Here is a 25139-nt window from a genome sequence, read left to right as displayed (position 1 = left end):
GTACCTTCACAAATCAGTAGCTTGTCATTGTAGATGAAGCCGATGGGGCACTCGCATCTGAAGCTACCGATCATGTTGATGCATACTCCGTTCTCACACACGCCAGGGATTTCCCTGCACTCATCAATATCTAGTGCAAGGAGCAAGAAAAATATTCAATATTTAATTACACTACTCACAAAAAGTTTGTAAGTAAAACTACAATCACAGAAATATTTAAGCCTAACTTAAGATTTATGTAGTTTTTTTTTACATGACAAATTCCCATTTACCTTTTTAGGAGAATTTTAACACCATTTCAACATGCATTTCAAATTAATAGGCTTTATTACCCTAATGAATATGTATCATATAAGGTTTATTTGGTAGCTTTGTATTTAAAAGTTGTGCTTAAATATGTCTGAGTGTAAGTTCAATTGTCATCTTTCAACTGTTACCAATAACTCTTCCAGTGGTGATGTCGATATAATAGCCTGGTCTCTCACTGCCGCACAGGATGGCAAACTCATCTGAGTGGAGAAACATATACTTCAGCGTGTGTTTATGATTGTACAGTTTGAGTGTAAGTATAAGTTAGCTTACCGCTGCTGGGCACAGGACACTGCTCACAGGGTTTATTCCACGCACGACCAATGTTGTAGGCACAGCAGCACTTCTTTTTAGTCATGTTGAAGGTTAGCTCTCCGTCACATGTTCGATTGTCGGAATAAAAGTTCCTGTAGCAATAGCTCTTCCTCATATCTGTAAGTGATGACATAATAGGTAAAAAAAAAAAGATGGTTGTTGTAATCCTGCTTAATATTGAAGTGTATTTAAAACAACCACACACATTTGCCTTTGAGTATGTTTATGTTAGCTTAATGTTTGCTAACACATAATGATGAATGCCATGCATGGGCCAAGGAATAGCATTTAAGTTGCTGTTATAATGCTCTATGCAACTGATATTTGAACAAATAGAGACAGACAAAATAATACTCAAAGGGCATGTATTCTTTATCCTCTGTGGAAAAAAACAAAACAAAAAACTAATATAACTGCAATACAGCTAGTCACTGTAGTTTAAATGGGGGAAGTGTTTTGAGTTAAGGAACTTAACAGAAAGAGATGGAAGTGTCTGATATCATCATTCTTCAATTTAATGTGACAAATGTTGCAATTCCAACATGAGCTCATTGGTGGACAGGATAATTACATTTCGTATCCAGTATATGGCATGCAGACGTACCCATGCAATTGTTGCCCCCATTGACTTGCATGTAGTCCACGGGGCAGATGCAGGTGTAGTTTCCGATGGTGTTGTAACATTGGCCGGGCCCACAAATACCTGGACGTTCACACTCGTTGATATCTGCGCACAAAAAAAGGTTATTCGAGTATCATATTATTCACTTGCTACTTATAGGAAAGTACTTTACAAAGTCACCATTTTATGACACATTTTATTTCCAATTTAAATAAATAATTCTATGCAATGAGCATGTATTTGATTTATTTATTATGCTTTTTTGGTGTAAGATAAGATTCATTTGAAAGCTATGCCACATCTGTGTTCCATTTTTAAGACAATTAGTCTGGTTTAGCAAGAAGACTGAGTGCCTGTGCCGGCAGTATATCAGGGAATAAAAGTCCAGGAGAATGATTTTTGTATTTGTGAAGAACATTTGTGGTTCCAGGGAGAACTGAGTGAAATCGGATAATTTGCGAGTCAGCATGGGCGGGGGAATAAAGATTCAAAGTTTTAAAAAAACAACAACACATGGTTACCACACCTCTGTAACCGTCTCCATGCACGTGGTTGTCAATGGATACTGACTTGAGAATACAACAGACTAACCCCCTGAGCACACTAAAATCTCTTCTAGTTGACAACAGTCCAAACTTAACAATGCATGTAATGAATGTATTGAACAATAAGAACACCCTTGGCCCTTTTAAAAACCCATCATAAAGAACTAAACAAGACTCATAGATCATAGTGAATATACCCCATTGAGTACAAATCTATTAAGTCTCAACGCTCAAATGTCTGTTCCCTCACCGTGCAGCATTACGGTGCCTCCTTTTAGACATTAATGAGTAAAAATAAGCTAGATAATTTGTGTAAGCCTGTTTATTTGGATAACCGTAATGCTTCAATGCAGAAGGAGCTGGTCAGCCACGAAGGAAAGTGCATGGAGATTCATTTCTGCTTATGACATGGTTGTGTTTGGCTATTTTTTTGGATTTAACCATTGCATCACTCATCACGTAATACCTTCGCAGATTCTGGTATCTTGGTTGAGTGCAAAACCTCTGGGACATTCACACTGAAAGCTCCCAAAGGTGTTGATGCACTCTCCTCCCTGACACAAGCCTGGAAGTTCCTGACACTCATTGATGTCTGTCAGAGAAGAAAAATCACAATGAGGGTGCAATTTCCATGCAGGAGTCTTTCTAGCCCAATGTTCGCATCTGACCTTCCAAGATGACAGTGATGGGGTTCGGTCTGAAGCCTTCGCCACCTGGACACAGGGTCTTATACTCGGCTGTAGGGCACAATGACAAATCATAAAAAACATTAACTCGACACAAAGGTCATCTTGTGTAGCTTTGTTGATGTGAGAAAGGTGGAAGTATCATAAAGATGCTTTTGTTCCATAGAAAGCATTCCTTATAAGGTTTCTAGCCTTCTGCTGGCAATTTTATCAGTCACACCAATTATGGTAAACACCCATACGCACATTCAGGAGTCAAGTCTTAAGCCTGAATGTTGGCAGTGTACTGAATGACAACATTTATCCAAGCCTGACATTTCTGCTGACAGTAATAATAACAGCAAATGACTTCAAGTGTTCTAATGAGCAAATTGGTTCATTTCCTGTAACTAATCATCCAAAACAGCAAACTGTCACTGATCAGAGCCCGACGGCTCATGCAGACAATTTCTCGTGTTTATGTTGTTTACGGGGGGTTGACATGCTCGCTGCAATTTTGCTTGCTGTGGCAAACCTCAAATGACATCACAGTGTCCTCAATTGGCAATGTGAAGAGACAAGTAAAGCGCATGTCATGTCAAAGAAAGGACTTGTTGACTCACTGTAGTTGAGAGCCGGGCATAATTCACAGGGGTTTCCCCAAGCGTGGCCCTGAGAACAGCAACAAGATGCCTTCGAAACACCGACTCCAATCTCATTGGAGCAGTCCAGGCTCTCAGATGAGTCTCCTCGGGTGCGCACATCCAGATAGCAGCTTCCAGAGCGAGTGTCTGTTTGTACAAAAAAAAAAAAAAAAAAAAAAAAAAAAAGTTTTTTTTTTTTTTTTTAAATTACCTTCACCTCATTATATTGTCAGGAACTAATCATTAACATTTAGAGAAGCTTTTATGTCTCACCTACACATCCCACCCGGGTGGGGTTAAGCTCAAAATCTGTTGGGCAGTTGCAGTGGTAGTTTCCGGGGATGTTTACACAAATTCCATTTATGCAAATGGTTGGGTCTGCACATTCATTAATATCTGAAAAAAACATTGCAAAAAGTTTCAACAATGTCACTATCATATATGTTGTCAATAAGCTTTTCTGAAGAAACAAAATAAGAAACAGCATCATACCTGTGCAGTTGCCGCCACTCCTGTCCAGTTCATAACCAATGTTACATTCACATCTGAAAAGGCCTGGGATATTCTTGCAACGTCCATTGACACAGATGTCAGCGAAGGTACATTCGTCAATGTCTGTGAAATAGAAACGGAGAGGAAGGATGAAATAATGGAGAGATGGTACAAGAGAGAGGGAAGGGACGTTGAGGGATTATGGGATCATGGGTGGAAAATTGTCAGCCTGCAATAGGATGTGAATGCCTCACTCACAACTTCCCCAGATTAATGCTCTTGGGTGAAGAAAAAATGTCATTCAAGTGAGTAAAGAAGTTGTTCCAACCTTCTCGGCAAGGAACTGTCAGATGCTCAAGGCACTGTGAGCAGACACATTGGAATGTATCTTTTGTAAAGCCAGTCCTGGAATGTTGCTGACGCACATTGTACACAACTAGAGAAGCTTCCCAAGAATTTTATACGATTCATACCCTTGTCCTTTTACTTGTGATGAAGAAAAGGAAGGACAAGGAAAGGTCATCTCAGGATGTTGACACATCCACACAATGACTTCAGCATACTCATTCAATTAGATCCTGCGTGAGGTATGAATCACAGTCATCTGCTCCCTGTTTTTTTATTGTGTTCATCTCATAAATGGTAAATGGACTGAGCTTATATAGCTATCGCTAAGGTCAACTTCTGTACATGCAATCATCTATTACCTCAGTAATTTGAATATTGCATGATTATTTTTAAATGAGCTCCATGAATTGTCAAGAGTTAACATAAGGTGACCAGATGCCCTTCTTTCCCGGCACACATTGTGGGACCTACAGTCCTATCTCCAGCATTTCACTCACTGTTTATGCAATCAGTTTTGAACTTGTCTGGAATAATCAAACAAAATTGTCACATACTGGCCACATACTTTCAGAATGCTTTGTTGCTAGTTGATCGGTTATTTATTAATCCACAGATGTTGTGATGGAATGATAAACTAACCTTTTGCTACTTTTAATCTTTTTTCTAGCAGGTTACTTTGTCCGCCTTTTCCTTCGTGTCGCTGCAACTGATTCAATCAAAACCAATCTATTAATTTGTGCATGACTTATCATGCCTCATTCCAATACCTCATGAGTCCCATTTGAATACATTCTCTGTTTGGATGAATTTTTTTTCCCCCTCAAGAGGATAAACAAGTTAGCATTCATGACAAAACCATTTTAAATGAGAAATGATTCAATGTTGCGTTGCCAGGATCTTGTCTTACCCTCACAAGCCTTGCCGTCAGCGGTGGCGATGAAGCCCATGTCACATTCACAGCGGTAGCCACCAGGCATGTTCAGACAGTGGCCACTCTCACACAGGTTCCCATTTTCTGCGCACTCGTCGCTGTCTGCAATTGGAGGTTACACAAAACAGACAGTCTTTTAATAATGTAGTCCATAATCTGAGTCGGGGTTCTGGCTTGCATATGTGACCTGAGCAAAAGAAGCCGTCCCCAGAAAATCCATCCTTGCATGCACAGCGATATGAGCCCATGGTGTTGACACATTCAGCGTTGTTGCTGCACATGTGGGTCCCATTGGAGCACTCATCCAGGTCTTTACAAAAAAATAAAAACATTCATTCAAACATAATGTGACATTCAAATGTGTTTACAGTATACTGTCAAAACATTTGAACGAATAAAAGGCTTCACTCAAATGAAATTCTTTACAATTCTTTACAAAAGTACGTTGGGAAAGTGTGTTATTATAACATCTGCATTTGTATAATCCACATTTATTTTTATGTGTAATGCTTGAGTTACCTGTGCATTTAATACCGTCGCCAATCCATCCAGGAGCACAGTTGCATTTGAAACTACCTGCTGTATTGGTGCATGTCGCGTGTCTGTCACAGTTGTGCGCTCCAATTTCACACTCATTGATATCTGTTAAAGAGAGGTGAAATAAATAGATATTGTCATGGTTCAAAGATTTGACTTGGTGCTTTATTCCAGTGGGTGTGTTCACGTAACACAGCTCAGTGGATTTCAACTGCATCAAAGCAAAAGTGGGAAATTACAGAACTAAAACCTTTTGGTTGACTTCTGTATCCAAAAAAAGATGACCCTGAAGATAGTATTCTAACTATTACTGCTACTAAAACACTCACCTGCAGGGGGTTAAATCATGAAGTTGAAGTCAAAATAGTGAGCACTAATACACATACAACTACAGGCATTCCAACTTACTCTTGCATTTGGCTAACCACAAAACTAATCTCTCCCCCTGCATTACCCCGACATCTGGGTTTTGGCCTGTTCTACTGTCGCTTCTCCTTTCTCCTTCTTTCCAACACAGAATGAAGTTTCAAGTGATGGAATTGGAAGTGTTAGTGGAAGAAACAACCAAACCATTTGAAAAAAGTGTCACTCTATGAAAGAATCCTATGTTTGATTTAACTCACCCCAAACGCGAGGCAATTGGGTGTAAAGGTGTCCTGCTTAATACTGCATTTAAAATTTAGAGGAGTCTGCCTGAAAAATGGAGCTAGGAGAGGCCAGCACCAATTGTAACAGTGTGCTGAAATGACCCAGATGCACAGAAATGCAGAAGTGAAAGGAGTATTTTGTATTGCCGTGATCTGGCATGATTCCTTCTTGTGACAGGAGTTTGTGATTACATTTGTGGGTGTGCACAATGAAGGCATCTATTTTGTCTGTTTTGCACTCACTTAAAGATGCGGGCACTCGTGAGACAGGGTAGTAATTCAAAACAGTCAATTAGAGATCAGCACTGCCAGTTTATGGTCTCCCCCAAGAAAGGTTATGACTTATTTACATTGCATTTGATGATGGGATTAATATGAGGCTGAAAGCAAATAAATCTGCCTGGATCACAGAAGGAATTAAATATATTTTTCCTCCAAGCTTTGATGCAAGCACATTAAACAGGAACTCATTCTCATGTGCAAATATAAAACACAAACAAGGCAAGAAGTGTGTCAGCGGCCACAGCTGGTGTCAAGGATGAGGTTCCGTTTAACGGGCAAATGTTTGACAGATGATGGGCAACAAAGGGGAAACAAATAAAGAGAAATCTGTGCCAGCTTCACATCCTGTTCGAAAGTAAAAATGCTTGCTATTATGGCACTGCAGTAACACCTGCGGTGGAAAAGTCCACCAGTTTAGTACATCATCTTGAATATTCTCCAGCACAACGAGGACACCACCCACACTAGGACATTTCCACCCATCTAAACTTTCCAATCAGCTCCTAAACACACATAAATACAACACATGAACAAAGTCACGGAGCCTGCCTGTGGTTTTCAGTGTTGTGGGATGCAACTGACACGTTATCCTGGTGAGAGCGTCATCAACAGCTTATCCAGATGTCATTCATCCTCACACATGCGCCACACTTGATCAAATGACAATTGTTGACTCGTGACTTGAGTCAAGGGGAAAATTGCAATTCAATAGCAAGGCCAGATTTTTTTATTCATTCATTTATTTATTTATTTTAATAAGATCACTGTGGATACCATACAAGAAGACAAGACAATTTATGGTTTGTGTTTTTGCTGATTTGGTTTTGATTAATTTTGTCATTTTTTCTTGTGTTAAAATTTTTGGGGTAAACTGTTGTCTTGAGAAATAAAAATGACAAACATGTTGCAGAAGCACCATGCTATATCTTGTGGGGGAAACAACAACAACATATATTTGTTATAATTTCTAGGATTCTATGGTTGGAGTGTTACATTAATGAAATCCATTTACAAAGAAATGTATGCCTATTTTTGTGGAATTGCTCTGCAGTTAATTGCTGCCATGGTTCCGCAATATTTTGGAGCTTAAGTTCCCAAACAGTGAATCAGAATTGGCTGTAGTGGATATTTCGAAGGGACCAGGAAAGCAAATGTGTGTATAGCTACTTTTAATCACACATCAGACTGTCTGTTTATTTGTGTCTGAAGGTAGACATGCTAATGCTGAGTGTGCGTCTGACTTATTTTAGTGAGAAAAGGCCAGATCAGATCCCATCCAAGCTGTCAACTCGTCCTCTCCAGCAGTCTTTTAAGAGCCATTGTAAATCAGAATTCACTCAGGCTAGACGAACAAGGAGTTTAAACTCTATCGGGCCGGATGGGCTTTGTATTTATGTGTTCTGGAGCCATCTCAGGTGATTACAGACTGCAGAGCTCCTCCAACTATCACGTAATGTTTAACTCACCTTAATGAAAGAGCAGCAACGGTATAAACACCGGTGCAATGTGATACTGTACATGCGTTTCAAAGCAAGAATCACAGCTCCTGTTGCTTTTGTTGTGACGTGTGTGCTAGCTTGCCCATGTGGTCTCGGATGATATTGAGCAATGCTCGAGTTACCTCTGGTTAGCCAGACATTCTCCCTCGCGAAAGCCACTTTTCAACCAAACCGCAGCACAACTCCTCTTTGCTTCCTCACTTTCACACATGTTTTTCGACTGACAGGCAAAGGTGGCAAAAGTACCGTAATTCCCGGACTATAGGGCGCACCTGATTATAACCCGCACCCAGTACATTTCTAAAGGGAAAAGCATTTTGTACATACATAAGCCGCACCTGACTATAAGCAGCATGTGCCCACATGCTGGTTGGGGGGGGCACAAAAAGTACAGTAGAAAAGTAATTGTGATTTTTTTTTAATGTCAATTATATAAACTAATTTGATATATAGTAATTTGGCACAACAAATGTTATTTATTTATTTATTTATTTATTTATTAAACCAGGAGCTACCTAGCGTTGGCTAGGCTTTTAAGCTATCAAAACAGTGTGTTCCCATAGCTTTGCTAACACTGTGAACTGACTCATGTGGCAAATCAGCTAAAAATGACAACAATTGGAAGAAAATATATCTTACCTACATATGTTTCTTTTTTCTTCAGATTACACAGAGAATGTTTGCATTAACTTTGTCAGTAGTCGATTTACAGTACGTAAATGGCGGTACTGCCACATCCAATATGGCGGACCTGCTGCTGTAGCAAAGCTGGTGTTCCCTGACAATGACGCCGAAGCGTGCCAGTGCCGCTCACCTGTGCAGCCTGTAGTTCCTTTGCGTACAGAGTATCCCAGATCGCAGTGACAGATGAAGGATCCCTTTGTGTTCTCACAGTTTCCACTCAGGCAGATGTTGGGGTTGAGCTCACACTCGTCCACATCTTAAGAATAAACAAAGACAAACAGTGACATGATGGACAAGCATGTGTTTTATTTTAATTAGCAGCACAATGGGCACTTGTCGACCCATTTCTATGCGCTCAAATCATTGTTTCGGGCTTTTTGTTTTCTGTCTCATTGGAACCACGCATCGAAATGTCACACATTCCTTTCTACCACAATGTTCACTTTAATATCATCAACAACAATATTACTCACCCAGCCTGAGTCATAAAATCCTATTCTCATGACACATCTTTTGGATGATCTTGTAAATGATCATACGTTCCCCCCAAAATAAAACAATACAGTGTTACGCTGCTTCGTTTTGTTTTGGGCATAAAATGATATCCGTTACCCAGGCAGGTCTTCATGTCCTCGGATGACATGAAGCCATCGAAGCAGAGACACTGGTAAGTCCCCGGCGTGTTGGTACACTGGCCTCCATCACAGATGTCTGGGCTCTCCTCACACTCGTCAATATCTGAAAAACAAAACAAAACAAAAAACAAAAAAAAACCCATCAGTCATCATTTTTATGCAGCAATAGTCGATTATTGAAATGTGAATATTTAAACACAAAAAGCACTTTTGTAACAATGTCTTGTTAATAACATGCATCAGGTTGCAAATGAAGTAAGCCTCGTAGATGATGCACATGAAGAGGGAAGTATGAAAACGTGGCATATGCTAATTACCTGTGCAGCTTCTCAGATCAGGCATTAGAGCGTATCCGCTATGGCAGCTACACTCATAACTGCCTTCAGAGTTTGTGCAAAAATTTTCACACCCTCCATTCTCAATGGTGCATTCGTCAATGTCTGGAACAAAAAAACAAACAGAAAAACATGACATACTGCTAACATGTATTGTCAATATGTTTATATGTAAGTAATATATTGAGCACGCACCCACACAGTCCAGCCTGTTCACAGTAGATTTGTAACCTGTGTCACAGACACACTGGTAGCGTCCAATCATGTTGACACATTGGCCATGCCGGCACAGCTTGTCGCTCAGCTCACATTCATTGATGTCTGGGGAGAGTAAATAACATTTTACTTACTTTCTTTCAATTGTATATCATCTGTAAAGAGTGAGTCTGCGACGCTCAAAACGCACCCCATATTAAACATAGTTAAACTACATCTTGTGCTTTTCTTTCTCACTTTTTTTTTTGCCATTGTCAAGTCTTTGGTTCTCATGCATCTATCAGCATCTAATGACCTGACTCAGACACTTGGACCATACACTGAGCTCCAGAGAGCACACAGAGCTCTGAGACAGAAGGACGGAAAGGCGCCAACACTTGTCACCCTAACTGTCCACTTGATGACAAGCTTTCCCCACTCATCATCTATCCACACCTTTTTTTTATTGCCAGAGAGCCAAAGTGGGAATTTCATTTGCCAAAGGAATGGATAAAGGCCCAAATGAAAAGGTTTTGAACGGTCCGCCCAACTCTTCATTCTGACAAGCTCATCACTCACCTAGACAGGCCGAGCCATCGGGAGCGATCTCATGTCCCTCGGGGCACACGCACTGGAAGCTGCCTTCGTTGTTGACACACTCGCCGCCCCGACACAGCAGCGGATTGCGTTCACACTCATCGATGTCTAATTGGAAAGAAGAAAGACTTGGATATATATGCGGAAAAAAAAAACAAAAAAAACTTCTGGCTGGCTGGCTGGATGTGACTTTAGTGACTAGGAATGACTTATTCAAATGAAGTAATTCATTAAATGCCGCATAAATCATTAAGTCTGGCTTCCTCTGTTAACCCAACCTGCTCTTTTTTTGTGTGATTGTGTTGCCAATCAAGGGCTAACATCCTCAGCCAACAAAAGCACTGATGCTCAACATTTAGTGAGCACTTTGCTCAAGTATTTTAATCAGGTTGGCCAAACGTAATTCAGAACAGAAATACAGCAATGAGTATTTTCTCAGATGGTAAGACTGGAAGCTGCACATAAATTCACGTTTATGGCGGGTCCATGTGCATTACTGTATTATGCATTGAGAGTTCAACTATGTAATAAAGGGCAATTATCTTTATGGTCCCATGAAAAACGATTTGAGTGACGGGCTGCAAGGACTGCATGGAGGCTTACATTAAGATTACATCAGCCATATAAACAGTAAGTTCCAGGTCTGACATGTTAGTAGAGCACAGAGGTGCACTTACTATTAGGCAAACACAAGAAATTTTTCAGGGTTTCAAGTTTTCCAGGCCCCTCAAATATTTCATAAAAACTGATTAATAAAATTTTCTTTGATTTCAAGCAATTTTTAGTGTTTCAGTCTTAATTCACGTGCATAAAATCACACCACAATGCTGTATCGGTCACGACCATTTCAAGTGTTTCCTCCTCCTTTTTCATGCAATGGACTATTCCATCTTCTCATCGCACATGTGCAGACTTAATTCAGGGAGTGAGTAACAACTATGTTCATCTCAAATGGTAAAAATTTTAAAATATATTAAATGTTGGTTTATGTGCTTATCAACTACAGTAAAATCTTTGTAATGATTCATTTCATAACAATACTCAAGAGGGATCCAGTTCAGCAAATAGGAGAATGTTCTCACATTTGCACTTTATATTTGATGACGTAATGATAAACATTAGAGAACATGTTTGCATTAAATGACTTTTACTTGGGGCTCCAGATGACTTACTATACCCCTGGTAGAGCATTGCATTCAACACCTGAATGGTTGAGTCATAATAGGCTTTCAGAACTTTGCTCCGGTCAAGTTTCTCTCTCATGCCTAAATTGTTATAGGAATAATAATAATAATAATAATAATAAAAACAATAATACTAATAATAATAATAACTTGCACATCCATTATATTACTCAAGTGTGTGAAAAGGAGGATTCATCTCTCACCCATGCAGTTTTTCATCATCATGAAGCCACTCTCATATCCTTCAAAACACTCGCACTCGAAGTCTCCTGGAGTATTGACACATCGACCCTGTCCACACAAGTCAGGAGAGATGCGGCACTCATCAATGTCTACGAGGAAGAAGGACACAAAGCAAAATATTAAACAACAACAACAGTGAGGAGTTATTGATTTGCTGGCATTCTTCCAAAATATAGAAGGAATATTTATAAAATGCAACATCATGGGAAATCATATTTCAACAAACATTTTTGAGTATGAATCAACACAACACAGCAATATCAATCAACACAGCATGAGACTGTCCTTGTTTTAGTGTCTTGTTTGTTTTTATTGCGTAAACGTTGTTATTGTTGAACTGTTTTTAATTGTTTTAGGCTCGATTTTTAATTATGTACAGCACTTTGTTTCAGCTGTGGTGGTTCCAGGAATATAATTGAGTGGATTTGCATTGAGTTGACACATATATACAGTATAAAAGAAGTCAGGAAAATATTTTAAATATTTTAATACTTTAAATAATATTTATTTTGAATAAATGAATGAATGAATAAATAAACAAATAAATAAATAAATAAATAAATAAATCGCAATGATTGAACTGAACTGATCAAACTTGGTCTAGAAATGGATACTTAGTCATGAGTTGGGCACATTAAACAAGATATATGTGCTAAGTTAAATAAATTCAAGTGTTAGAGACGTGATGGTGTATGTAACTGTATGTTTTATTGAACCGAAATAATCTGACTGTTGTTCAACGATTATGTGGATCATAGTTTTCCAAGTATGACGTGATTACTTGATTGTTACTCACCAGTGCAATTTCTCTCATCCGAATCCAAGGCATATCCATTATCGCATCGACAACGAAAGCTTCCGATGGTGTTCCTGCACTTCCCATTTGAGCAAATTGCGTTGATCATCCTGCATTCGTTTATATCTGAGAAGGGATAAGTGACAAGGAGAGGTAAGAAGAAACAGGATGCAGTGTGGGTTATATCTTGACTTTTGACAATAGCAATACCTTTGAGGAAGGGTCTGCCATTGATGAAGTCACCACGGTGGGAGAAGCCCGGTCCACGAGGGCAAAGCTGAGCATATTCCGGAGTACCTTTCTCCGGACATTCATCGCACTCTGGACCCCAGGCTACTCCCACTGAACAACAACAAGCATCCACGCGGTGTTTTCCGGAGATGGGCGCTCCACAGCGTTCATCCTCATGTGTTAGGTAGCACTGCTCTGTTCGCAAGTCTGGGAGTAAACGGACATTTGTAGCCATTTTATTATTCAACATGTATGCTTTCAGATACATCAGGTAGGAGTTTGTGATACCTACCGATGCAGGTTCTGCCGCTGATATCAACAGTCATTCCAGGAGGACATTGACAGAAAAAGGAGCCATGCGTGTTGACACACTTGCCATTGATACACACTCCAGGAAAAACTTGACACTCATCCACATCTGATTGAAACATATAGTGGAATTATGTTCAGATCCAGACACAGAGTCAAAGCAAAACTTACCTTCACACACATTTCCTCGGACTCGAGCAAGGCCCTTACTACAGATGGGATCTGAGGAAGGCACACAAAGCAATTTAGGGTGATTTCCTGAATCAAGCAAACTTTAAAGTGGAAATCAACCTCAAACATTTCTTAACATTAATATGTTATATGTGACTTTATTAGTCTAAACATGACATTCTGATTAATATTACATTTGTGGATTATGAGTTATGAAGCAAAATCCAGCCATTTGTATCCATCTCATGGGGGTGGCCATTTTGCCAATTGCTTTCGACTGAAGATGACATCACAGTTGCTCAGCAACGACCAATCACAGCTCACCTGTTTTCTGAAGCTGAGCTGTGATTGGTTGTTACCCCTGAGATGGATAAAAATGGCTGGATTTTGCTGCTTAACTGATATTCCACTAACACAAAATCAACCTGAATACCACATTTAGACTAGTGGCGCTGCATTGAACATATTGTAAAAAAAAGGAAAAAAAAAAAAAAAGAAAAAAATTGTTAACTTCTTCTTTAATAAGCGAGTTTACCTTTTTCACATTTGACACAAGGGCTGTTCCAGGCCACTCCTAGTGTGGCACAGCAGTGCGACTTGAGAGTTGCCCCGTTGATGTTGACTTCACAGACATCATTTACCATCTTCAGCCAACAAGTGCTTTTAGTCGTCTCTAATTCAGCCGACAAATAAACATAGAATATCAATTTATATTAGGTAATGTAGAAAAAAGTACATGTAAGTGATTTGAGTCAATTAAAGTCTAAGCACCTCTGATTTCCAGTTTATTGTCATATATTTTGTGATGTGTTATATCCCAAAAACAAAACAGAGAATTTGAACAGAGGTGTGTACGCTTTTTATATCCACTGTATTCTGTACTGTGCCATTATCGAAGAAAATGAAGACTGAAGAGCCTTTTGGACCTAATTGTTTTCGAGTTTTTTAGTTCAGTTGACAAATTAAATATTATGCTAATGATCTGACGCAATGATATTTAAAAAAACAACAAAAAAAAACAAAAAAAAACTAGGGATGCTTGAGTACCAACACCAAGTATCGGTTTTGTTTTTGTGGCTGTTTTAGGATCAGGAACTAGAAATTAGTTTCATGCAATTTATGGAAAATGCTAGTCGTCTTTCTTTAAAATCATCTTTCATTGTTTTTGTGGGTGTGAATTTTATGTATTAAAAGTACCAGTGGTGTTAGTACTTCATATCGGTATCAAACATCCCTAAAAAAAGTATACTTACTTACCAATACACTCAAGCCCAGAGCTGTCCAGCGAACTGCCCGATGAACACAAACATACAAATGACCCTTTGCTGTTGACGCAGTCTGCGTTCACACAGGGACTAGACACACATTCATCCACATCTGCAGGAAACAAAATGACCAAAATGATCAATAATGTATTTGCTCTCGATGGCATTATTAAAAGTGAATGCATCTCAGACCTTCGCAGATATCTTTTTCCAAATTCAAGCTGAATCCTTTGGGACACTGACAGGTGAAACTTCCAGGTGTGTTCCTGCATAGGCCGTTATCGCACAATTGGCTGTTTATCAGACATTCGTCAATATCTGAAGAGAAACACAAACGAAGATTTTGCTCCTGCAAGGATTTGATGTACAATATCGTCTGCCTGGTGAAAAGCCAACCCACTTACCGATACAGTTTTTGCCTGACAGGTCTACTTCAAAGCCTTCATTGCAGTTGCATTTGTATGTCCTCAGCATGTTCTCGCACACGCCATTCTGGCACACATCCGGGTCGAGGGCACACTCGTTAATATCTGAGAAGACAAAAAACAGCCAGTTACACATTCATGCATAAAGAACAAACCACTAATCGTTGATTGATGGTAATAGTAAACACTACTTTGGATCTGTTCCGAAACAAAACTTTTATTATCAAAATCAGCATACATATTCTTGATTAATGGGTAATCATGTATCTAATGGTTATCTTTTTTTTTTCTTCACTGACAAGGTTAAGAGCACATAAAGTAAAAGATTGGAAACCCTTTACTTGGCCACGACTGTCCCCATCGGGAGCCATAAAAATAGAAATAATACTCAAATAACTGATTTATGCAGCCCTGTCGCAATAATAAAGAATCAACAGACTGTTGCATACATACCTCTTCCATCTCCAGTTGTGCCGATGCCATTTGGACATAAAGCCAGGAACTCAGCTGCAACATAACACACAGTTTGGTCAGTCAAATCATAACATTTTCTCAAATTCAAGACATTTAATACTGTGTTATTATCCGTTTATATGCTTTGTCATTTAGCCTGGACTAAGATGTCTCCTTAATGTGGTGCGATGCTGGCTTCTGTAAAGAGATTTGAATTGGTGGGACCAATTGAATTGAGAATTGGCTGTTTGATGTGTGTATATGTCTCATTTCTGAAACCAGTATGTTTGGGACATTCGGAGTCAAATAGTTGTGTTTTGAATTAAGGAGGTGGGAGGTGACTCCAAATGTGACTTGAATGTTCTTACCAGAGTTTTGTGGTGGGCAGGGTTGGCAGGGCTCCCCATAGGCGTACTCAATACTGGCGCAGCAGCACTCGGATTTGGTCACAGCTCCAAATAAAGGCCGAACACATTGACCACGCTTGTAGCCACCATAGCACGAGCTGCGCATGTGTGTGTCTGTGTCATACCAAACAGAGTGAGTGTGTGACAGATGAGGCAGAAGAATCTAGGAGGAGGACTCACAACAGAAACAAGGAGGCAAGAGGGAGTAAACAACAACAGTGGGAAAACATGCGGTTGTTCCCTCTCCATGATGTCGGGAGGTTTGAGGCATTCTGCTGCGCTGAAATCACCCTGATGAGAGCTCACGCTCACCAAACAACAACGCATCATTTCCAAAACAACACACGCAGAGATGCCCCTTGCTGGGAGGATGAAATTTACGCCTGCAAAGCTGTTCTTAATTAGATTGAACACATGAGATTGTGATAAAGCATAACATATTTAATTTTCTTTTGACAAGATGAATTACATCAATAGATATCAACACTGATTTGGCCGATACTGTATATTGCTTTACATGATTTCTTCAATCAAATTGCTAGATTAATGTGTATAAAATGCAGGTCAGTATCACTGTAATAATCACTCAGTTATCATGGAAATACAACAAAATAATGAAACTCTCAGGTCTCATTAAAGTGGCCAAACATTTACACACATACCAGTAAAGTAAGTCTCTGAAAATGTGCTTTCATCATTTTAGACCTTAAATTTTGTCTTTCTTCATTGGAGGCTGAAGCATAATAAATATTTACAGTAGTGCATTGTTAACTAAATCGGACTTTGAATTTTGTTGCATTAAAGGGATTTCTTAATAAGTTATCTTGCTAACCTTAGAAAATATTAGGGATGTAACGATAAGGGCAATATCGTGATATTGTGATATTGAAACTGCCACAATATCGTCGTCGTCATGTTCACGATATTTAAAAGGAACACATCTGTTAAAAAAAAGTCGGGTTGATTTGCTTTTGTGCAGTTCTAGCACCCTCTGAATCGTTTTTTTTTTTTTAGTGCAATTTAATTTTCATTAGGGATGTTTTGGCCCTTCTATGTTTAAAATGTACGCTAATTGTCAGATGAAGGGGAACATAATTTGTGTGAACCGAGTCAACATGTGGAGGAACTCAACGTGTGTTTACATTAGCAAGTAAGTGCCTCTATAGTAATTGTTATTAGAGATTGTAGGTTGTTTATATGCATTGCTGTCATGTACAAAAGCACAATTTTGTGCTTTTTTTTGGTATGAGCTCTTTTTTTATTTAATTTGTTTATTTATTTATTTTTTAACAATATTGTAACCTTTTTTAAATATCGCTAACCTCCCAGCAATATCGTGATAATTATCGTATCGTGAGCTTCATATCGTGATAATATCGTATCGTAATGTTTGGATATCGTTAAATCCCTAGAAAATATGACTGGAATTTGGCTCCTCAATGTTAATGACGAGGAAGAGTTTAAATTTGTCCACATGCAGCAGGAGAGTTTCCTTACCAACACAGACACGTCCATCCAGGCCAACTGCCATCCCTGACATGCATTCACAGCGGAAAGATCCCTCGGTGTTGACGCAGTGGCCGTTCATGCACATACCTGGAGTCTCACACTCATCAATGTCTGGAAGCAGATACATGAAAGTGGTTGGGATTTTATTTTTTGTTTTCTACTGGAGAAATTTGAAAATAGTTACGTTAAACTACTTTCTTTCAACATGTGTGCTCTCGGCATGAAAAAAAACGAAAAAAAAACAGACTGTTAAATCCACTTCTAGCTGCAGCGCTGTATATGTACTTGTGAGTATGACTTGACTGGTTGAAAGTTGTAGTGAAAGCCGTGGCCCTGATTCAATTCCATGAACTCTCACCACCATGGTCCTGAGCGTATCACACTGATGATCGTGATAAACGATAATGCTGCAAGCGTGCAGATGGTTTTCAGTTTTCTGAGACAGACGGCGACTCCAGGGACTCTTCTGACTCACGTTTCGTTAATGACGCATACGTCAGCACACTTCACACACACCCAATGACTTAACTAGGTCAGCATCTCCATACCAAAGGCCAAGTGGAACAACATGTATTCAAATCATCTTTTAGTGTATTTGTTAGCAATTCTAATACTTAGGTTTGCTTTCTGGTTTGAAGGAAAGAGGGCACTGGATGACAGTTGGTCTTTGTGTTAGATAAAATAGCGGTAGATCAAATGTTCATGCAAAGTAGCTGCTCCATACAATTCACTATTTTCTGTAATATGGCAAAAAAAAGGTCACAACTTAGTTCACAACGTGAGTCATTTTTATTTTCATGGCAAAACACTACTTATTAGTGGTGCAACGGATCCGTGGTCGGTTCGGCTCACGCCCGTTCCGCAGATTGGTTGGGTGGATGCAAAATCAAAGAGCGCATTCACAGTCGATACTATTCTGACATGTCAAGGAAGCTGAAACATACGCAACATAACACGCTAAGTATAACTTCAAAATAAAGTTACAGTAATTCATTGACGGCAATGCAAATAGCCTTGGTACATTTTACTTTGAAGTTGCACGTCGCGGCGTGACGGTTAGCTTGACTTCCCTTTTCGACTTTTCTTTATCATAGTTGATTGACATTGTAGTTGCGACCAACATCAACACGGCCATGACGATGTCATGTTTGGTCATGCCAAACAAGGACTAAACACATACTGCTCATCGCTCAGACCCAATGAGCGGCCGACGAAGCAGTTTTCCACCAGCACAAACTGCTCTCGACCTTGTTGTCATGCGTTTGACCGTGCAGTAAAATTGTGTTAAACCGGATTGCACCAACAGTAATTCCGTATGATCATCATTACAGTTGTTGAAGTATATGTACAGGTAATTGGGTATCTGCATGATTAGCTGTGAGCTGATCACTGTACTGTATTGTTAGGGGTGCACCAATGTTTGAAGATACTTTTAAGGAGCTTCAATTACTTGCGGAAATTTGCTATTCACGGTTGGGTTCAGTCCCAATCCCCCGCGAATAGCAGGAGTCCACTGTACTGCCTAATATAATCTGATTGGCATTCGAAGAATCATAATTTAGTTCCTGAGGCTAACAGCAGACTCGTAAAAGTGAATGTTCGAATGGCTGTCTATCTAACTTACGAGTGGAAAAGTTGCATCTTCTCCATCTTATGTTAATTTGACGACAAGTTCCTTTTTCCCTGTACATGAGCATGTTTATGAAGGGCTGGCTGCTCAGGAACGTCAGAGCAGGCAGGCCCCAATAATCCACATGTCCAGCTGGGATGCTGCCAGGATGCTTAGGGATTTTCGCAAGGCTTTTTAGGGGATTTTTTTTCGCCCTTAGGACGCCCATAACAGAAATACTAACATACCAGGCATGTGGCCACCCTCCAAGTTTGTTGAAATATAGCCAACTACTCCAATGACACACTGGCCTAAGTGAGGTAAGGATTAATATGTATCAGTAAGCATAAAAGGATGCAACAAACTCACCTACACACATGCGCCCACTGGTATCAAGTAGGTAGCCAGGTTTACAGATGCATTTGAAGCTGCCATCCTCATTGATGCACAGTCCATTGAGACACATGTTTCGGATGAGACACTCGTCTTGATCTGAGGACAATTACGAGCACGTTAATAGATGCTCCAACAGTGGCTCACCATGTAATGACATTATTTTTATTTACAATGTTATAAAACCAGTCATTAAACAGAATACTGCTTAATATGGACAGAGATTGTTAGAAGTCTATTATTTCAACAATGAATCATTTTAATGGTTGTAACTTGAAATGGTGTAGCCAGAAGACAGCATCAGCATAGTTCAATGTTGCATTTCCGAGAATGTGCTCATGTACAGTACATTAAGTGGCCGGTGTATTTGTCTTTAATAGAGTACTTAAATCAATGACAACAAATAGGTGACTGCAACTTGGGAAATATTGTAATTCTGGAAAAGCTTGGGAAATGACATTAAATCTAATTTTCAGCAGTCGATAAGCCATGAGTAGATGTTCATTTTAGCACTAAACGGCCTTTAAACACCTCCAATAGCCAATGTCTCCTTAGCATTGACTCACAGAGAAGCATTATTCATTAGAGAGGACTATGCTGACTTCAATGCAAAATAAAAATATTTTCTAAACATTTGCACTCCATAAATGCCGATATGCTGTTGACTGACCTTGACAGTTTTTGCCATCAGTTGAGATCTCAAAGCCAGCGTTGCAAACACAGTGGAAGCTGCCCTCTGTGTTCACACAGCGACCGTTGTTGCAGATACGACCATTGGCGACACACTCGTCCAGGTCTGAAAAACAACGCTCTCATCACGTACAATACATTCTATGGTGTGCATGTGCATGTATGTAGATGCCTGCATGTATGTTCAGATTATTGATTATTAATTCAGACTTCCTCACATGCATCTGAAATCCAACTCACACCCACCACTGAAATCCTCTTACACATCATACTTAACTGAAATAAACCCCTAAACAGTACTAAAATCATTTCAGGTGTTGTGTGAGAGTGTTTCAGCAGTGTGAGTGAGAACATTTCACTAAGTGTGAGTGAAAGAAAAATATAGTGATGTGTGTTAAGTATTTCAGTGGTAAGCATGAGAGCATTTCAGTTGTGTGAGTGAAAAAAATCTGAAGTTAACGCAAGAGTGTTTCAGTAGTGTGAGTAAAGGTGTTAGAGGTGTGAGAAAAAAAAAGTTCTGGAGTTTATAAGGGAGCATTTCAGTAGTGTATATGATGATGTTTCAGTAGTGTGCGTGAGTGTTTCAATATTTTTTATAAATGTGTTTCAGTAGTCACAACTGAATTTTAGTTAAAAAAAAAAAAAAAACAGTGTGTGAGATTGTTTCAGTATTGTGATAGTGTTTTAGTAGTCAAAGGTTTGTGTTGTGTATTAAGAGTATTTCAGTAGTCAGAATCAAAACCATTTTAGTAGTATATGTGAGAGCATTTCAGTTGTGAGAGAGCTGGTCCTGAAGGTATGTTTATGTGTGTCAGCCACCTCGGCACTCTGTCTTGGTTGCTGTGGACTGGAATCCCACGGGACATCGACACATGTAGGACCCGGGGGTGTTCACACACTCGCCGTGCACACAAGGGCTTCTCTCACATTCATCCTCATCTGCAGGGTAAACATCAGTGTCATTTAACATCATCACAATCTTGTTTCTGTAGAAGAACCGACACACTGTCTGAATGGTGCAGTGACTTACCGACGCACACGTTTCTCCTGTCCAACGTGAAGCCCATGTTGCATTCACAGCGGTAATTAACGCCCGGCAGGGGGATACATCGACCATTCGGACAGAGGTTGCGATATGCCTGGCAAATGTTGGTTATATTCTGGGTTTGGATGATGACTGGACCTGATGGGAATAAGCAGTGGTCATCACTTCCATATGTCCCGTTAGATGGTGGTGGCTGATTATGGCTGTCATGTGTTATTGCTGACACGGCAAAATTTTTTAGTTCAATGCAGTGTACCTGGTGGAGGCTGTATTGGCAGATGTCCTGGAAACTCGCCTTGACCTGGGGGTCGATCGGGCGTTAGATCTGGGTATTGAACTGGCGTCCGACCCGGTCCTTGTCCTGGTCCTGGACCCTGACCAGGAGTACGGCCCGGGATATATGGGTAGACACCCGGAAAGTCAGGGCTCCCCGGTCCACGTCCAGGTAAGGTTCCCCCACCGTTAATATCGGGGAACTGGGTGCAGAGTTTCTGGTACTCTTCTAAAATGAGATGGAAATAAGTGACTTAGCATCAGGACACATGAAAGGGAGACATTGTGATTAGTCCGACCAGCTCCGCGAATGGGGCACATTTCCGGAGTGGAGCCATCGGACCAGCATCGCCCGCTATCGCAGCAGCACTGCATTTTGGTCAGCAGCTGTGAATTTTGGTTGGCACAGCGCCCATTCAGCAAGCTCGCGAAACAGAAACCGCCACGAGCATCTGTGGGAAACCACATGGCACAAAATCAATGGGAGCGATAGGACACGCCATGTGTCGTCAGCATGGTGAGGAAACAGGCAAAATAAAATTTAAAAAAAATGATTCACATTTTCCGTCATCCGCGAGATGGAGTCCACTGTCAACAGTTCCTGGCATTGGAGATCAACATGACTAACACTAAGGTTCTATCCATCCATTTTCTTGACCGCTTATTCCTCACAAGGGTCGCGGGGGCTGCTGGCGCCTATCTCAGCTGGCTCTGGGCAGTAGGCGGGGGACACCCTGGACTGGTTGCCAACCAATCGCAGGGCCCTCACAAGGGTCGCGGGGGCTGCTGGCGCCTATCTCAGCTGGCTCTGGGCAGTAGGCGGGGGACACCCTGGACTGGTTGCCAACCAATCGCAGGGCACACAGAGACGAACAACCATCCACACTCACACGCACACCTAGGGACAATTCGGAGCGCCCAATTAACCTGCCATGCATGTCTTTGGAATGTGGGAGGAGACTATGGTTCTAGTTAACACAAATATATCTTTTTTTTTCTCTCACACCCAGACCCAACAGAGTCTTCATGTGGTGAGGTTTGACTCAGAAACATGTGCTCGATCCTCCAGGCAAACGTAGGAATCGAACCAAAATGTTTGGCCTAACTAGAGCGAAAGCCTCAGACATTCCCTCCACAAAACATCCTCTCATGGAGGAGTAGCCTGAATCTCTGTTTGCATACTATATGCTAGAGTATGTGTGAATTTTTTTGGACCACTCTGACCCAAATTCCTCGATGACGTGGGTCAAAGTGAGCTGAAGTTTACAGATTTCATTAATGGTAATTGTACAGTAAATATATCTTATAAAATGTAATACACATATTATGTTACATAGAAATTGCACCTAAATAAATTTTTTAAAACAAACAGTTCTTAAAATATAAATACAACTGAACTGTAACTGTGCCTTCAAATCGTTTGATATTTCCATGCATTCTAATACAGTAATTCAACTCTATATTTATAGAGCACTTTGAAACGACCACCGTTTTGTTTTCTTATGATGGATGGAAACCAGTGGCATCAGATACAATGAAAACAGCACAGGCCCCAGAATTGAACCCTGTGGAACACCAACATTTTGTTATACGAGTGGATTTATATTGCACATATTTGTTTGACCACTTTTTTTCTCAACAGTTATGAATCATTTGAGTCAAGTGTGTGTCTTGACTTCCACCGAACCCCTGAGACTAACTCACCGAAACCCTGGGGTGTAATCGAACTCAGGTTAAGAACCACTGTTCTAATACATTTAATTGTAATTTAAATGTATTCTGTTTGTATTTAATTTTGTGATTCTTACTAGCGGAACCCTGTTTACCACACTTGGAGAATCATACAAACATTCATCCTCACATTAACGCTTAAAGACAATTTAGCCTTTAATGACAATTTTCGGGAATGTGGGAAGAATGAGAAAACCCAAGTAAACTTGGAAAGATTGAGAACATGCAAATTCCCAGAGCCTGGAGTCTGAATGTAAACCCAAAACCTCAGAACTGGAAGGCAGATGTGCAAACTACTTACTTGCTTGTATGGAATCTGTAAACTACAATGTGTACTATCCTCTTTCAAGGACAATATATTTTATTTCTTGCTACCCTAACTTAAAAAAAACAACTGGTATCTCCAAGGAAAAAGAAAAAAAAAGTAAAAAAAAAAATACAGCAGTTAAAAAGGTTCCAGTCATCTGGGAAGACTTTATACAGTACAAGATGCACTGGAGCACTAAAGGGCATTTCCTCAAACTTTCCCAGCAGAGTTAAAAGCACAAAATTGTGAACAGCATGTCTTGGGTAGATAAAAAATTGAAAGATTGATTTAATGTTGAATAATTAATTGATTGTTGGGTGTGCCTCAAAACTTACAAGGCAGCTCATTGTTGAGGAGCTAGAAACAAACAGCTGACCTAAATTCTACCAGCTGGAAGCTTGATCCAACTTTCTTTCGCAAGCAAAAACAGAGAACAAGAGAGATGTCATGGAGACAAAATGATTCCCTCAAGTTGTTTTTCTTGACATTTCTGGTTTAGCCAGAAAAACATGACTAACCAAAGACTACATGCAACGTTAATGACAGCTAGGCCTGACAAATGGACTCACCTATACACCTGGAGCCGTCCACGGAGACATAGTATCCCTGCGGACACTTGCAGAAGAAGCTGCCGGCAGTATTTGAGCATTCGCCAACTCCACAAACACCCGGAATGTTGGAACACTCATCAAGATCTAAGCAGAGGAGAGGAATGATTTTCTTTTGCTCCAAATCAATTTCTGCTTGTTTGTTTCAGCTATAAAATGGAATGTAATCACAACCATTGATGAAAGGGATTGAAATGGAAACTTCAAATTGTGACAGAATGACCCAAGAATACGCAATTTGGCATATCATAAGGGATATTGAATACTTGGGCACATCACCAGACACATTATACAGTGACACATGACTGTTTAACACATATTTCACGCTGTCCAGACGTTTTCCAGCAATTATTTTCAGCCATAAAATTGTGCATAAGGCACTTTACCATTCGTACGAATACCACAAACTGCGCAGTGTTTCCCTCAATTCCCGTCTGGAGTTAAAGTTGGTCTGGAATTTGTCATATTCATGTTTTAATGAGCCCCAATTTTTCACCGGCACACTACTGGTCTTAGTTGAGGAGCTGTAGAGTTACCAAGACTTCTGCTGTGGTGGTTAGCCATTACAGAAAACGATTTAGCACTCACGCCCAGAGTGAAATGTCTCTAAACTACATGTGGATGTAATATTCAGATGGTTCAGCTTCAGTGATGGGAAAAAAAAATTGAGCTCATTCAGAGTTACAATGAGCTCAGTTTCAAAGACAAGCAAGAGAGGATGCGTTTTTAGTTTAAGGCTTGCCAAAGACACAAACACGTATGTGTGGTCCCTGCTCACAAAGCAATAATCAGTTCACCACGCCTGGCATAAACTGAACCACAACTTGACAAATACTATACTTTCATGTTGTTAATGCAACATTTAACTCAAGTCATTTTTGGTGTACTCTGTCATTTGATTTAATAGGGCTGTAAAAGTCTTACCTTCACATTTCTGTGAGATCTCATTGAATTTGTGGCCAGCTGGACATTTACATTCAAAGGACCCCACTGTGTTGACACAGTTTCCTCCCTGACAGATGCCAGGGATGGCCTGGCACTCATCCACATCTGTAAGAGCACAACATATTTGCCATTAATGATGGTTGCCGCATGTAGACTACATATATATTTCACATAATATAGCAGCACAGATTCTTTTCTAGTAGGGATAGACCGATTATTGACCAAGCCGATTATCGGTGCCGGCATTCTGAGAAATATCAGCA

The 25139-nt window shown here is 40.1% G+C and overlaps 1 protein-coding gene across 2 annotated transcripts in view; it reads right to left on the bottom strand.

The window, feature by feature from the left end:
* The window catches only part of fbn1 (fibrillin 1), a 63507-nt gene that overhangs the window by 18387 nt on the left and 19981 nt on the right, over window positions 1-25139 (bottom strand). For both annotated transcript variants that reach the window (XM_077519370.1, XM_077519371.1), the window contains 37 exons: window positions 24856-24981; window positions 23893-24018; window positions 21585-21737; window positions 21269-21514; window positions 20998-21150; window positions 20787-20906; window positions 19948-20073; window positions 19254-19376; window positions 17264-17386; window positions 15728-15880; window positions 15360-15413; window positions 14886-15011; window positions 14674-14799; window positions 14474-14593; window positions 13752-13889; window positions 13217-13267; window positions 13029-13154; window positions 12716-12943; window positions 12506-12631; window positions 11670-11798; window positions 10265-10390; window positions 9686-9811; window positions 9473-9595; window positions 9133-9258; window positions 8651-8776; window positions 5391-5513; window positions 5059-5181; window positions 4848-4973; window positions 3593-3715; window positions 3374-3496; window positions 3080-3247; window positions 2460-2528; window positions 2258-2383; window positions 1229-1351; window positions 583-741; window positions 438-509; window positions 5-130 (listed from right to left, as the gene is read on the bottom strand). In XM_077519370.1, the coding sequence (XP_077375496.1) occupies window positions 5-130; window positions 438-509; window positions 583-741; window positions 1229-1351; window positions 2258-2383; window positions 2460-2528; window positions 3080-3247; window positions 3374-3496; window positions 3593-3715; window positions 4848-4973; window positions 5059-5181; window positions 5391-5513; window positions 8651-8776; window positions 9133-9258; window positions 9473-9595; window positions 9686-9811; window positions 10265-10390; window positions 11670-11798; window positions 12506-12631; window positions 12716-12943; window positions 13029-13154; window positions 13217-13267; window positions 13752-13889; window positions 14474-14593; window positions 14674-14799; window positions 14886-15011; window positions 15360-15413; window positions 15728-15880; window positions 17264-17386; window positions 19254-19376; window positions 19948-20073; window positions 20787-20906; window positions 20998-21150; window positions 21269-21514; window positions 21585-21737; window positions 23893-24018; window positions 24856-24981 (4761 nt within the window). The remainder of the gene's footprint in view (window positions 1-4; window positions 131-437; window positions 510-582; window positions 742-1228; window positions 1352-2257; window positions 2384-2459; window positions 2529-3079; window positions 3248-3373; window positions 3497-3592; window positions 3716-4847; window positions 4974-5058; window positions 5182-5390; window positions 5514-8650; window positions 8777-9132; window positions 9259-9472; window positions 9596-9685; window positions 9812-10264; window positions 10391-11669; window positions 11799-12505; window positions 12632-12715; window positions 12944-13028; window positions 13155-13216; window positions 13268-13751; window positions 13890-14473; window positions 14594-14673; window positions 14800-14885; window positions 15012-15359; window positions 15414-15727; window positions 15881-17263; window positions 17387-19253; window positions 19377-19947; window positions 20074-20786; window positions 20907-20997; window positions 21151-21268; window positions 21515-21584; window positions 21738-23892; window positions 24019-24855; window positions 24982-25139) is intronic.

This window comes from Festucalex cinctus, chromosome 4 (genome assembly GCF_051991245.1).
Source record: "Festucalex cinctus isolate MCC-2025b chromosome 4, RoL_Fcin_1.0, whole genome shotgun sequence".
NCBI lineage: Eukaryota > Metazoa > Chordata > Actinopteri > Syngnathiformes > Syngnathidae > Festucalex > Festucalex cinctus.
Note: the sequence above shows the minus strand (reverse complement) of the source record. Positions and strands in the feature narration are given on the sequence as shown.